Genomic DNA, 14,252 nt, shown 5'->3' with positions numbered 1-14,252 from the left:
TGACTCCCATCCGGAGATTCAATGCCCATCAAGCGTCGTTCTTCACCCTGCCTAGAGTTTCTGCGACAATCGGGCGCACAGATTGTTAAAAAAAGGACTGACGATAAGTAGTCAACTAACATTATTCGTAGCAGGGTATTCGCAGATGCCCTGAATTCTCTCCTACAGGTGCAGTAAGCATTTTCCAATCGAGATGGTAATGTTTTGACTTTCGACAGTAACTTCATACACGCTACGCGGATTCACCGCCATCAGTGCTTGAAGAGGTTTAGAGGTTTGAGCATTAAGCACACTCTTGCGAAAGGTCCACACTACACGTGCCAAATTGAAGTACTGCATGTAGGTTATACTCGTTTCAGCTTTGCGCTGCAATTCCCCAGTTACGTAGTGAAGGAAGTGACCGCCAAAGAGGCCCTGTAGAATTCAGTTAGTTAATGAACGGGAAACGGGGTTGCGATGTATCGCTCACCAAATCTAGTTTCACGCAAAGCAAGACCAGAAATTGAGACGATGCGAGAGCTGATGATTTGCAATATGTCTCACCCCGGCAGTCCAACTCGAGCGAAAGAAATACTCGTGAATCACATTCGCAGCGCGCATAATCTTACCAGAGTTACTATTCGTGCAATTACCTGAGAAATTAGTGAGCAACCTTGGATGGTAATAGGGAAGGATGAAAGCAGGCCCCGTTTCCTTCGGAGAAAGACGTCATGTGGCGGTGCTCTTGATTTCGAGCGCAGTTTCAACTCCGCTTCAAACGTGACATCGGAACGGCAAGCGCGGTTTCTGGTCGTCGAATATGTCGTCCACACTTTTGCGTAGATCTTTGCCTTTTTCCCTTCAGCGCAACCAGATTTCGTTGTCTAGGTCGCTATGGACGCGAAATACGCTCGAAAGAGGGAGCTGGTCGACGCCAAAGCGTCTCAGCGTCCCACCACAGCGTCGAGCGTATTCCGACATGAGAGAGCGGAATAGCATGGGCGTACGTATTCTGCCTTTCGCTGCATGGAAAATAGTCTCTTAGCTGAAATATCGATTTATCACATTAGGTATTCACCCCGAAGTCTGCAGCCCTGTTCCTGGCTGCAGGAGTCGGCCTGTGGTTCTACTTCCGTCATGAGAAGGCACGGCTACTCGAGGAGCGAGGTTAGTCGCCGTTGTTTGGAGTGTTTTGGGTATCTGACTATAACTCAACTTCTAGAGAAGGAGCGACAGAGTAGACAATATGGCCGACCGAACCTTGGTGGCCCGTTCACGCTAACAACCCACGAAGGCAAACCATTCACCGAGAAGGAGATGGAAGGAAAGTGGTCATTGGTCTACTTCGGGTTCACCAACTGTCCCGATATCTGCCCTGCTGAATTGGACAAAATGACAGAGGTCCTGAATGCCGTCCGTACGTAACTCTAATTCGTGCTTGACCTCACTGTGTTTACTCAGCACTGTCGACTTTCAGAGAAGGAACATGGCGACATTTTCCTTCCGCTTTTCATCACCGTTGACCCAGCTCGCGACCTGCCCCACCGAATTGCCCGTTATCTCGAAGACTTCCATCCTTCCTTCGTTGGGCTCTACGGAGACTACGCTGACACCAAGGCCATTTGCAAGAAATACCGCGTCTACTTCTCGACACCTCCCAATGCCGATCCCAATGGAGACTACCTCGTTGACCACTCAATATTCGTTTACCTCATGGACCCTGCCGGCAAATTCGTAGAGGCCTTCGGCCAGTCCGTGACGGGAGAGGAGGTCGTGGAGAAAATCCAGAAGGCTATTAGCGAATGGCAGGCGGAGACAGGACGCAAGGCATAGATGGTTTACCCCAAGGACATTGAAAGTAATGTAATCCATTAACTAATTTTCAATACACCACCACTCTAGAGACAGGTTCTGGCTTGACTTTCAAACATCTCAAGACCCGTGCCTCCGGGCCCAGATCGGTCTCGTATTTTCGACGCGCCGGGCTCCATCATTTGCCTCTGTGACTGTTCGCAGAGCTGACCGCGTCGAGTTGATTGAATGGTTCTGAATAGCTGTGCTTACAAACGTCACTGACGATGAATATCATCCGCCAAATCACCGTCTTCCACTGATACTCATACTTACCCACCATTGCCATCACAGCCATCTTTTCGTTAGCGGTGTGTGGGAGATATAGCGACTTGAACTTGAACCACGATCACCACCACACCCCCGCTCAGAACTAGCTCGCAAGGCAAGGGGCTTCGTCCCTATCGGGCGCCTGTAGTGTCGCTTCCAACTAGGTTGAGACTCGGGGATGGGACAAAAGGTGTCCTTCGTCGTAAGTCACGACAGTTATTATAGTCCGTCTTTTACTGACGCTCAACAGCCCTTGAACCGCAGCGGAAACGGGACAAACTCCCGCCCACCACGTTCGTTGATCTTCTTGGAAAGTCTTGAGCTGCTCCAATCCAATCCTGCTCCAGAGGAATGCCGTGCGGGGGAACCCTCCTTCGTCGAAACTGCACGACATGTTACTATACACAGCGGCACCTTCAATTTCACCAGCGTAGTACAGGAGCCATCAGCGACCGCTCAAGGCCATGTTACACAGCACCATCACCGCAAAAGGCGCCCTCCGAACCGTAAGCCATGCACTGATCTTGTCTTCCATTAGAAGTGTTCTGATGATAGATGGCTCAGATTTGGTTGTTATGAGGCTATTGAATCGATTGGCGCCCAAGGTCAACTTCAGAGCCATTCACCTCGATGTTCGTAGGAAGTCGAGTGCAGGGACGGGAGCATGGTTTCTCACAAGTCGGCTGTACTGTGAATGGAAAGCAAGCGATGGCGGTGTGCTCTGGGGCATGGGAATGCGTGAGTTGTCTTCGGCTCTTGAGTCGATTGTCTGATCGTAGCGCACAGCCGGTACAGGAAAAACAGTTCTTACGTGGGTACAATATCTGGTATGTATAATCGCCCTGGTACTCAACATACTCTCGCCTATAGGTCCAACATTCTGCACGATCTTCTGCTCTTGGAGAACGAGAAGACGAGCGTCATCTTGGTATACTGTCGATACTCTGAGCCTCTCTCAGCCAGGGAGATACTGGAAGCAATTATCAAACAATACCTCGAACGACACCCCTTCCTCCACGCAGTCATTTCATCTCTCTACGCGCAACATGATCTTGAAAAGACCGAGCCCTCCGATGAGGAGCTGGTGTCCCTAATTGGCGAGATCGAGACCTTCTTCGAGAAATGCTACTACGGCTTGGATGGCGTCGATGAAGCGAAGGACGATACCCAGTTCGACTTGATAAAGGCCATTAACAGACTCCAGGGAAACTTTATCCTTACTTCTCGGCCACTGGATCACTTGGGTGCAGCGCTCAAGTATGCGGTGTTCTTCACGATTAGTGCTCAGCGGGAGGATATCGAGCTGTTGATTATGGAGAGACTGGATCGCAATATCGGTCTTCGGGAACTCCTGGATCGACATGGCTATCGGCAAGAAACCATTCGCCAGATTGTCGACAAGGCGGCGGGGATGTAAGTTACTGGAATCATTCCGTTTTACCGTCCACTAACCAACGGTCTGTAGGTTTCTCCACGCAGCCCTTCAAATAGAGGCCCTTCATCGCTGTCCAACTATCAAAAGCTTGAAATCAAGCCTCCAGCAGTTTCCTGCCAAGATTGAGGACATGTACCTCGAAACCCTGAAACGTATCAAAGCGCAACCATCCGAACATGTTACCCTCGCACAGCGTATTCTGCTTTGGGTCATCTTTTCCGAAGGACCGCTATCCCTCAAGGATCTCCAGTATGCATTATCAACATGCCCCGAAACCCACCAATTCGACGAGGATGGATGGGTCCATGAGTCGACTATCTTGTCCGTGTGCTGTGGCCTCATTGAAGTGGACCACGCCAGTAATTGCGTTCGCCTCATCCGTCAGTCAATCAGACCTCTCATGAGCCCACTTGCCTGACACCTTATTCAACAGATTTCACCGCCAAGGAATGCCTTTCTCGTTTCGTTCTGGAATCCTACCCACACCCTCATGAACATATTGCCATGGTGCTAGTCAACAGGCTTATATCCGTCAACATGCATGAGTCGAGAAGATTAGAAAAGCCAGAAGACTTCGAAGACCTTCTCTCTCAGTCCCCCCTCCTCCGCACCGCTCATCGGGACTGGGGCTCCCATGTCCTGAAGTGCGAAGGCAGCCCCACAATCCGCGCGTTCGTGCTGGATTTCCTCCGGCGGTGTACATCCTTTGTATGGGACCGCCAATTCGACTCTCTTGAATTCCTCAATCCCTTGCATGTCATCGCACGTTACGGTCTCGCCTCGTTTTTACCGGACGTTTTGGTCACAGACGAGGCTGTGTGGGATATCAACTCGAAAACGACCGGTGCAGTCGCAACTACCGCACTACCCATAGCGGTGGAGTACAATCACGAGGAGGTGGTGGAGAGCCTTCTCCAGCTCGACGGTGTTCAAGTGAACGTGGCTGGCACCAAGGGGTGGACACCGCTGATGTGGGCCGTACACAAGGGCAACACGAAGATCGTTCGACAGTTACTCCAGCATCCTGGCATTCAGGTGAACCTTGCGGGGAAGCAAGGGCGTACAGTTTTACTGGAGGCGGCGAGCAATGGGGATGAACCAATGGTTGATTTGTTGCTGGAGGCCTACGACATTCAGGTTAACGTCCTGGATGCCAAAGGATGGTCACCCCTCAGTAAAGCAGCCGGAAATGGCCACGAAACAACCGTGCGGCGCCTTCTTCGAGTCCCAGGAATTGACATCAATCTCGCGAGCAAGAGAGGGGTCACTGCCCTCATGGAGGCGTCTCTCAACGGACACATCTGCATCGTCAAGCTCTTGCTCCAGGCCCAAGGTATTCTAGCCAATCTTGCAGACAGCAACGGCTGGACGGCGTTGATGATGGCCTCGAACAATGGCCACGAAGAGATCGTTCGCCTACTGCTTCAAACAAACGGCGTGGATGTCAATTTGGCGGGCAACGGAGGGAGGACAGCGCTGATGAAGGCCGCGAGCAAGGGTTACCACTCCATCGTTCAACTTTTACTCCAAGCTCCCGGAATCCAAGTCGATGCCATAGATTCGCAGAAACGAACGGCACTGATGAAGGCCTCGAGTAAAGGCCACGCATCAATCGTCCAGTCCTTACTCAAAGCCCAGGGTGTGCAGGCGAACTTGATCGATAGGAATGGGTGGACGGCGTTGATAGACGCGGCGAGCAAGGGGTACGAAGACGTTGTTCGGCAGTTGCTCCAGGTGGAGGGGATAAACGTTAACCACGCCGACAAGAAGAAGCGGACAGCCTTAATGGAGGCCGCGAGCAATGGTCACGAGGGGGTTGTTTTGCAGTTACTCCTGGCGGAGGGTATTCGTGTCGATCTCGTCGACGTGGCAGGATCCACAGCACTCATGAAGGCGTCCTCCAAGGGACATGAAGCCATTGCCCGTCATTTGCGTGCTTTCTAAGCGTTTCGCGATGTTGATCCTCCACTGATTCTCTGAATGCATAGGAGCCTAGTTGTATCTGGCAGGGTATATAGTAAGTAGTACAGACAGTATTGCCAGCCATGTTGATAGGATTTGGTATGAGACATGGTTGTGTGATGTAGAAATACAGGACTGACGAGCGATAACAGTGGCACCCGATAGATTGGAAGCTCTGGTCGTCGCGTTCGTACGCCACTCGGTCAACAATCATGGTCGCGGTTGGTACAGGACCTGCCAGGATCACCGTGTCCCATAGGGTTAAAGTCTCGATCGGCGTTCATCGCAGCCTGCGCAAACTCGCGCTCACTCTCGGTGCCGTTGGCCATGTCTTTGAGAAAGAAGGTCGCAGGACTAAGTGGATATGAAGGCGAAGGCTTGAGACGCGTCACGATTGCCACAGTTCCCTCGACACCTTACTCGTCGTGCTCAATTGTGACTGTAACCTTGGTGGCTGGCTGGGTAGAAGTGGCAATTGTGATGCCACCGGACATATCATCGCGCTCGACAGAGGGCGGAACGGTAGCCTGCAAGGTGATATTGGGATTGGCACGGTGAGTGAATACACCGTCCCGCAGCCCAAGGCGAACGAGAAGCTCGTAGCCGCTGTTTTTGTTGACCCGGCCCTCTTTTGCGGTGGCACTAGAAAGGATGCACTTTTTGGCATTGGCTTTGGCAATAGAAGTGGCTACGGTTATCGGGGGTGGGCTGTCTTCAACTTGTTTGTCGCGATCTTCTGAGAGTCCCGGTGTCATTGTTTGATTGTTGCAGCTCGAGCGGCAGTAGATGGTACGCCCAGGTAGATTGTTGAAGGCGTTCTGTGGCTTCACTCCCATGTCTGCGAATCGAACGCCGCGTTTGGGGGCAAGTCGATCGCCGTCGGAGCAACTTGTTGCAACCAGGTAGTTAGCGTCCCAAGTGATACCCTGACTATTCAGTGTACTTACATCGATGGTCTTGTCTTTGAGGTCTGTCCATGATGCTCAGCTCAGGTGGTTGTCGAAAGGAAACTCGTTTGACCCAACTTTCTCGGGCGTGCAGGTATTTAAACTATTGACAGGGGCTAGTTAAATGACGAAAAAGGAAATAGTTTCCGACAGACAATGATGCCTGCTCAGCGCTCCGGCCCCGGCGAGAGAGAGTCAAGAGTTTGTGCGAAGTATATGTGTACACCACCTTGTCCCTATATGCAGAGAGATGTCATATACTAATCGTCGCTGATCCCAGGCGGTGTGTTTAAAAAGGGACAAAACTATACATAGTGATTTACAAGCCGAATTCAGTGGATTTCCACGCTCTCGGGGGTTGGAGATAGGTACACAGAGGACGAGGTGGGTGAGTTCTCAGATGGCGCGTTGGAGCCTTCTGAGTCCGAGCTCCCGTCTGGAGGAGGGAGAGGGTGGTCATCGAGATCCAACCTGATTTTCATCTCCCCGTTTGCAAGTTTCTCGACGCTATAATGCCAAGTTGACAAAGGAGATTTGATTAGCACACGACGTAAGGCAGCGAAGAGAACAGAATAGGAGAGACTCACCAGAAAATCTTTGTTGTTACAGTCGAGATGTTCTTGATCCCTGAAAGCTTTGCCTCCATTCATGTTCGAGCCATGGAACGCCTCCTGGGGCCCTGGATTCATTTTGAGTGAGTTCCAACATGATGTGGACCGCTCTCAACTGAAGGAGAGTGTTTTTCTCCTGGACGTTGTATTCGAGGATGCGATCCAGGTGCCTAAGCCAGCCGTGATGCTCCGGATTCGCTTTGCAGAGAAAAGGCTTCCTCAAAGCGTGAGTGAAGCTCCCGGAATGCCTTCCAAACTTGACGATGAACGTGAGCTCCCTAAGCTTCAAGGAGCGTTCCGCCCACCTACAAAAGCGCGTTTACTGACAAAGTCTGTCGGTATTTGCGGGAGAGAGTACCGTGCTCTCCATGATCCACCCGACGTCTGTCGTTTCCCACAAGTTCGAGTTGCAGGACTTGGCGCAAACAGCTCGGCGCTGCGTAAAATGCGCACGCAAAGACTCGGGCAACGTATGTATATTGTTCCGGTTATACGAACAGGTGTCTATTCTTTTCCACCCATTCTCTCATGGTCACCTTCCCTAGTACCACTCCTGGCTCGGACCCGTACCGTTCCTCTGAACCGTTTTCGATGCCTTTGTCCAGTTCAACCAACCATTCCGCGACCTCATCGAGCCCAGACCCTTCATACATGTCCCGATAAACCGCCAACGCTTCGTCGAAACTGATTAGTTTGACGCTGATGCGCTTTTTCAGAACCTCAGAAAGGAGGTTTGCGACCTGAGTTTGAGAGCAAAGGGTTAATCCAGGTTAACCAGCAATCTATAAACCGGTGTTACTTACGTCCTGGTAAGTAAGGAATTCTGGACCCAGAATCAACGGGTCTCGCCTCAAGAATGGAATCTCGAGGTTGACGATGGCGTCGAATGCCACCTTGGCGATTTCATCCACAGCGACGAAAGGGGTACGACCATGTGCAATACAAGTTGTCACTGTTCCATGCTTGACTATTTCTTCTCGAAAGTCAGACTCCAAGTTGTCTGCGACATGCTGGTCAGGGACACTTGTACTACTGAAACGTCCGACTTTCACACCCTTTTCCAATGCGAGGTCAATGAATGGAATGTTTTTGGGGGCATGATGGAGATCTGTGATAGGAGCGACGATGTAGACGTAAGAAATCTCTGGAGTTCGCGAGGAGGACCAGGGATTGGTAAACGTAGAGGGATCATTCCAGTCCAGGTGGACGGAGTCGAAGCCTTCAGGCACACGGCCTGACCTCGAGCCAAACAGAACGGCTCGTCCAGCCTCTTCAAGTAGAAGGGCAAGCTTGGAGCCCACTTTGCTTCCGCCTCCAGTTATAAGCGTTGTCATACTATCTTGAAGTGGTGGATGTGGTGATGGGATGTAAACGACACACACTGGCCGGTTACTACAACCTTTATAGACGAGCTGATACATAGAAAACGAATAGCATTGCGGACTCCATCATATTGTCTTCTCGAAGGGCTTGGTAGCTCAACTTTCCCATATCCAATCCAATAATAAACAGACAATGAGGTTGTTACTCCGTATATGTAGTTCGGGTTCCCAACGGAGGTATTCTGTCGTTCATTACATATTCATTCGGCCAAGCAGGCCTCCGACCTCCGACTACCTGATTCCGATACCAATTTCTATTTCGTGAACAAGTACTCACTGTGCTTCGTTATCCATTCTTCCACACTTGTGTGCCCTACTATTACCACGCCACATTGCATCGCAATCCTTTCCTCCGAGCCCTTCTCCACAGCCCCTGTCCATGTCTACCATCCACTCAGCCAATTCATCCCTGTCAGATCCGACGTCGACTGGGAGCACATAAAGCTTGGCTAGTTGAGATCCAACGATCCGAATTTCCTCCACCTGTGATAACTGTCGTCATGTTCCAAGTATACTAGTAGACTCAAGGGCTGTGACAGGGAGAACGGAAGGACCCTTGGACTTCAAACGTGCGAGGCTATATACATTGTATAATTAGAAGGGGACACCAATCGGGCTGGCTGAAACATGAACAGGACCGGCGTCTCCGTGAAATCAAATTCTTCTGAGTCGAAGTGAGCGGTGGCCCAGATGTCACCGAAATAGGCATTGTCCATGTCGTAAGCTCTTCCAATCTCCACCACATGCCGATGGTGGAACATAAGTGAAAGAAATAGAACTTTCTTACGCTCACAGACACACAATCCATTGCGCATTCAAGTCTTGAGGTCGCGATAAGCAGGAAAACGATGATGTCCGACTCGGAGTCGGGTTCAGAGTCGATCCCTCGCCCAACGTTCTCCTTTGGGCCTCGGACTATGGGCATCTTGCCCAGTAACCGGGGACCGATTATGCCAACGGGGACCCTTTTCCACCGACCCATCTCCATCCAGGTAACTTTCACCACGTCTTTCAACTAAAACGGGGTCTTGCAGCAGCTGACTACAGGGCCCACTGCCTATAAAACGGTCGTCAGGTGGCCGAGCCTACAGGACCATCAACCGACTGCCCCAGTTAACCACCCCATCCTCTTCGTGGACGCACAAGCCATATACTTGCCACAATGACAACCTTAGTCACAGGCGGAGGCAGCAAAGTCGGTTCTCATCTTGCGCGCTTGCTCAAGGACGCAGGCCGCGAAGTCATCTTCGGCTCCCGCTCAGGGCGGGTCCCAGCCGGATTCCCCTCAATCCAGCTCGACTGGGACGACCCGTCGACATTCACAAACCCCTTCACATCGTCCAATCTGAAGAAACCAATTACCTCGGTCTACCTCATGGCACCTATTACCGACTTGCACGCAGCACCCAAGATCATCCCCTTCGTCGAGACGGCTAAGCAGCATGGAGTGAAGAGGTTCGTATACCTCAGTGCTACCATTGCTGATCGCCACAATGACTCGGGTGGACTGGGAGAGTTGCCCGGGTACTTTGAAGACAACGGATTCGATTACGTGGCTTTGAGGCCGACCTGGTTCCAAGGTTAGTCTCTTAGAGCAGCCCACACACCAAGTTTAAAGTTCATGCTCAGAGAACCAACTTGTACAGATAACCTAGAGACGGATTACGCCGAAGAGGTCCGCACAAAGGACACACTCACTAACGCAATCACAACCGGGCGTGTTCCCTTCGTCTCAACCGAAGATGTGGCCCGCGTCGCATTCGAAGCTATCGTGAACGAGAAGATCCCATTCGCTCGACGAGACCCATTCATCATCGGACCTGACCTGTACAGCTTCTCCGATGTACGTCACTCTCTTCGCACAGTACTTACACCAATCCTCGAACTCATATACCATCAACTTGTAGATCGCTGAACTCCTTAGTTCCATCCTTGGCCGGCCAATTGAAGCAAACATCGTCACTTGGAAAGAGATGAAAGACTTCTACATCCAACTCTACGGTGAAGAGTACATGGAATGCATCGAGTGGTTATGGAATCTCGACAAGGGCATTCAGGCTGGCTCCGAAGAGCACAGGCACCTCGATCCAGTGGTGTACATTGGGAAGACCAGTCTGAGGGAGTGGGTTACCAAGAGGAAGCACATATTCGAGAAGGTGTAGCTTTACTCGAGAATTTATAACACCTATCCATCCTGCCAAGAATTAAGCGGAAACGTCGACTTCAATCAGACCAAAGGTAAGAGCATTTCAATCATTATATTCGTAAGAAGCTCCGGATGGTATACAATTATTCTAATACTACAGGAATTGTCAGGGAATCATGACAAGATGACCAGCGCCCTCGCAGTAGTCTTAAAAACTAAACTACAAGTTACACAAGGTATAAGACGTACAAAATCATTTTAAAGCCGTTAGAAACGTTTCAAACGCCCTCGGTTTACGACTTGGTGACGAGGTTGGCTGGTTGCTCATCGGCGAAACCAGCACGCTCGCCTTTGCCGATTGCGTTGAGCTTGTGCTCCATCTTATCGACCTTGCGGAAACTTTAGATGGATGTCAGTGAGCAAAGGTGGTTGCGAGTGAAAGGAGGGAAAGGAACGTACGTGATGTAGAAGATGATTCCGATAACCCATGCAACAATGGCGAAGCTTCCGTACAACCACACGAAGTGCTTCTCGGCGTTGGCGGCGGTGAGGGCGAAGTTGATGGCAGAGCTGAGGGCGACCTGGAACTGGGAGAAGGCCATGACGACGGACTTCATCCGGGCGGGAGCCTTGGTGTAGGCGTACTCCAAACTGGTGATGGAGGCGAAGATCTCGGACATGCCGACGAGGAGGTAGGGGCCAGCGACGACCCAGACGCTGATGTCGGCAGGGTTGGGGGTACCCCACTCAGTTTCACAGGCAGAGGGTTCATTGTTGTCGCAAGGCGATCCCGTGTTGATGTAGTGTTGAAGGACGGAGGCGTAAACCATGGCGAGACCTGCCACGAGGAAACCGGCGAAGATACGCTTGATGGGAGTGAAGTCGATACCGCGGCGACGGAGGAAGGGGTAGACAAGGAAGTCGAAGAAAGGAACCATGATGATGATACCGATGGGGTTCAAGTTCTGGATAAGATCGTTGGGGGTGCCATCCAATCGCATACCAGCGGCGGTGGTGGACAAGTTTCCGTCAATCTGGGAGTAGCCTGGCGAGAATGGGTCAACTCGAATCTTGATGGGTAGCAGCGAAATCACTCACAAAGCCAGAAGAAGGGGAGGAACAGGAAGACAGCACATGCATCGACAGTGCGAGCAACTTCACCGACGAACTCGTCATCCCAAGTGATCTTGGCGGGAACCTGTCCAGAAGGGTAGTGGCTGGGTTTGGCGGGGTCCCAGAAGCCGGGCTTCTTCATGTTTCGAATGGTCGTAAGAGGGTTGGCGGACCAGGCAGGTGCCAGGGCGAGACCGATAACGCGCATAGTCTGCACAAAGCGATGAGCCAAACGTGTGCACGATACCACCGCAAGGAACTTACCTCCAACAGAATGGAACCACGAGGGGGAGTGACAACATAGTGCTTCCTTCCGGCCCACAGAACACCAGGGACAAGGACGAAGATCAAGGTGGGCACGAGCCATGCAACCCAGTATCCGTGATCACGGGCAATGAAGGAGGCTGAAATGGCACCGCAAGAACCGAAGTTGATCGCGGCATAGAACCAAAGGTAAACTCGCTGAACGGTGACGGTGGGCGAGATGATGACTTCCTCGCCGGACTTGAGGGTCGCTGAAGAGGGATATTAGCCCGATGAATATCGAGGTGACCGAACTTGACATACTCTTTCGGAACTTGCCAGTGTACTGCTCAGCGATCATGGGGGATACGTTGGCCTTGATAGAACCAGCACCGATGGCCTGTTCCGCGAAACGATATGATTGAGTATGACAGACAGTCGGAATCGGTGGGATAACGTACGATGATAACGATCGAGACGACAAGGAGGGCGAGCGCAACATCACCATTGGCAATGGAACTTGGAGCAGCACTACCAACCAAAATAACGTGACCGGCCAGGCAGATGAGAGAGAAGACCATGATCGTCTTGTAGCGACCCCACATAGTGTCGGCAATGATGGCTCCAAGCCAGGGGGTGACATAGACGAAGAAAGTGTTGAACTGGAACACGGCTGGGTGTCAATCGAGAACTTCCGGGGACTGGAAAGAACACGTACTGTTCGGATAGAGAAAGAGGTGGTCTGGCCTTTACCGAGGGCACCAGCGATACCCGAATCCCGATCCTCTGGAAGAACGGCACCAGTCGTAGAACCTCGAGGGAGAGGAGCACGAATGTAGTTGTTGAAAAGGTTGGCGGTACCGTAGTACGTCCATCTAGAAGGAAACATGAGCCTCGAGCGATCGAACGACACAAAATGGGTAACTTACCGCTCGGCAAATTCAACGATGACGACCAACCATGCAGCCAAAGGGAACGAGTCTGATACATGGCGAAGAGTGTCGAACTCTCCTTGGGTGACACCCTCAGAGCCAACAATGATCTTGTTGGGATCGCTCTCCAACGACTCGTCAATGGAAGGGGCGTGCACGACGCCGAGCTTCTCGTCGACCTTCATATCCTTCTCCGACGACATGGTGGATGCTTCTGGCGAGATGAGCCTTGTCCGGTGATGACCAAGGCTTGAGCTAAAGACTGGCGGTTAGAGAAGACCGACCAGCTGTCGACCAGTGACGAAGGGGGTTGGGGAAGAATAGGTCGATCAATCCATGGACTCGCCCATGCAGGTTTTTAAGGCATCTTCGGAGCGAAGAAGGAAGCCGTTAGGCCCTTATGCCCGCAATCATGTCGGACTTGGCCTTGCTCCCAAAATTGCACGGTGCAACGACGGAAGTCTCGAGGATCCAGGTCCCAATTGATCCACGAGGTACATCGCCCCAGTTCCGTCCTGAAAGACTTGGCGCGTCGTCTCCACAGATGCGCGAGACTTGCGCAGATTGGTTGGCTTCTCAGCGAATCGCACGCGGCAGTTTTGACCAGGTGGGGCGATATGGATGGTTCTTTGAAGTATTTCTAATGCTGCTTCATAAAACGCATTGACTAGACCCCACAATGCATACCCTGGTTCGAGCTGGTCCTAGACGCTGCCGTCGGAGTGAGGACGTATGTGGCTGCACATGGAGCTCGCCCCCACATGTTGCGGGCCCCAAGGATCCACAGACCATATGGATGGAAGCTAAATATAACGTCGGATAAATCTTCAACGTTCTGGGGCCGGTCAAAGAAAAACTTGAACCATATGCTCGCCAATGCGCTCAAGGCCATGGCGGGAATGCAAAAAAATTACAGGCGGGTATTGGCACGCGTCCTGACGTCGGGGGTCGGGGTAATGGAGAGCTTGACTCATTGCTTCGGCCGACTGCGAGGTGCGGTTGCTCGTTGTCGTCTTTTATGTCCTCAAAAGCCTCGTCGCTGGCAAGTAAACACCTATTCGCTGGATGGGAACGTCGAGGACAACGTGGTGGTTCGTAACAAAGATGCATCGGTTGCTTTACCGGGCGTTTCACCGATCCTTGTGATAATCTTGGCAATTCCAACTGAGGCCTGGAGACTGGTCAACGTCCGCTCACCCGGAGCGGCATTGCTACATACATTCAGTGGAAATGAAGCGCGATGGGCCGGCCTTGAACATTCTAGAGTAAGCCCCTTATACTTAGATGTCATCGTGAAAGTGAATTGGAACGGTTAGAACGGCTCTATACACCCGTACTTACCACTTGATACCATTATCTATACGAACCTCAAGGTGAACGC

The 14,252-nt window shown here is 51.6% G+C and overlaps 7 protein-coding genes across 7 annotated transcripts; 3 read left to right on the top strand and 4 right to left on the bottom strand.

The window, feature by feature from the left end:
• The first annotated feature begins 811 nt into the window (after positions 1 to 811).
• CC1G_08218 (h-sco1) lies at positions 812 to 1,885 on the top strand. The gene is made up of 4 exons (XM_001839299.2): positions 812 to 982; positions 1,050 to 1,146; positions 1,202 to 1,396; positions 1,457 to 1,885. Exons 1-4 carry the CDS (start codon positions 959 to 961, stop codon positions 1,810 to 1,812), a joined length of 672 nt encoding a protein of 223 aa, XP_001839351.1. The 5' UTR covers positions 812 to 958; the 3' UTR covers positions 1,813 to 1,885.
• A 679-nt stretch (positions 1,886 to 2,564) lies between these two features.
• CC1G_08219 (ankyrin repeat domain-containing protein 52) lies at positions 2,565 to 5,479 on the top strand (the record flags this gene model as incomplete). The annotated part of the gene is made up of 5 exons (XM_001839300.2): positions 2,565 to 2,838; positions 2,887 to 2,911; positions 2,971 to 3,513; positions 3,566 to 3,915; positions 3,969 to 5,479. 5 exons carry the CDS (start codon positions 2,565 to 2,567, stop codon positions 5,477 to 5,479), a joined length of 2,703 nt encoding a protein of 900 aa, XP_001839352.2.
• Positions 5,480 to 5,700: 221 nt separating this feature from the next.
• Positions 5,701 to 6,252, bottom strand: CC1G_08220 (hypothetical protein; the record flags this gene model as incomplete). The annotated part of the gene is made up of 2 exons (XM_001839301.1): positions 5,701 to 5,851; positions 5,918 to 6,252. The coding sequence occupies 2 exons, from the start codon at positions 6,250 to 6,252 to the stop codon at positions 5,701 to 5,703; spliced, it is 486 nt and encodes a 161-aa protein (XP_001839353.1).
• A 524-nt stretch (positions 6,253 to 6,776) lies between these two features.
• Positions 6,777 to 7,090, bottom strand: CC1G_14550 (hypothetical protein; the record flags this gene model as incomplete). The annotated part of the gene is made up of 2 exons (XM_002911072.1): positions 6,777 to 6,951; positions 7,032 to 7,090. 2 exons carry the CDS (start codon positions 7,088 to 7,090, stop codon positions 6,777 to 6,779), a joined length of 234 nt encoding a protein of 77 aa, XP_002911118.1.
• A 453-nt stretch (positions 7,091 to 7,543) lies between these two features.
• Positions 7,544 to 8,389, bottom strand: CC1G_08221 (hypothetical protein; the record flags this gene model as incomplete). The annotated part of the gene is made up of 2 exons (XM_001839302.1): positions 7,544 to 7,795; positions 7,859 to 8,389. The coding sequence occupies 2 exons, from the start codon at positions 8,387 to 8,389 to the stop codon at positions 7,544 to 7,546; spliced, it is 783 nt and encodes a 260-aa protein (XP_001839354.1).
• Positions 8,390 to 9,541: 1,152 nt separating this feature from the next.
• Positions 9,542 to 10,636, top strand: CC1G_08222 (ergot alkaloid biosynthetic protein A). The gene is made up of 3 exons (XM_001839303.2): positions 9,542 to 10,017; positions 10,084 to 10,280; positions 10,345 to 10,636. The coding sequence occupies exons 1-3, from the start codon at positions 9,600 to 9,602 to the stop codon at positions 10,597 to 10,599; spliced, it is 870 nt and encodes a 289-aa protein (XP_001839355.1). The 5' UTR covers positions 9,542 to 9,599; the 3' UTR covers positions 10,600 to 10,636.
• Positions 10,637 to 10,876: 240 nt separating this feature from the next.
• On the bottom strand, positions 10,877 to 13,186 carry CC1G_08223 (peptide transporter PTR2B; the record flags this gene model as incomplete). The annotated part of the gene is made up of 8 exons (XM_001839304.2): positions 12,869 to 13,186; positions 12,658 to 12,814; positions 12,401 to 12,601; positions 12,264 to 12,339; positions 11,961 to 12,211; positions 11,682 to 11,907; positions 11,043 to 11,628; positions 10,877 to 10,982 (listed from the first exon to the last, which is right to left on the bottom strand). The coding sequence occupies exons 1-8, from the start codon at positions 13,072 to 13,074 to the stop codon at positions 10,877 to 10,879; spliced, it is 1,809 nt and encodes a 602-aa protein (XP_001839356.1). The 5' UTR covers positions 13,075 to 13,186.
• Positions 13,187 to 14,252: the final 1,066 nt, after the last annotated feature.

The sequence above is a fragment of the Coprinopsis cinerea genome, assembly GCF_000182895.1.
Source record: "Coprinopsis cinerea okayama7#130 chromosome 5 map unlocalized cont3.5, whole genome shotgun sequence".
In the NCBI taxonomy this organism is placed as follows: Eukaryota; Fungi; Basidiomycota; class Agaricomycetes; order Agaricales; family Psathyrellaceae; genus Coprinopsis; species Coprinopsis cinerea.
Note: the sequence above shows the minus strand (reverse complement) of the source record. Positions and strands in the feature narration are given on the sequence as shown.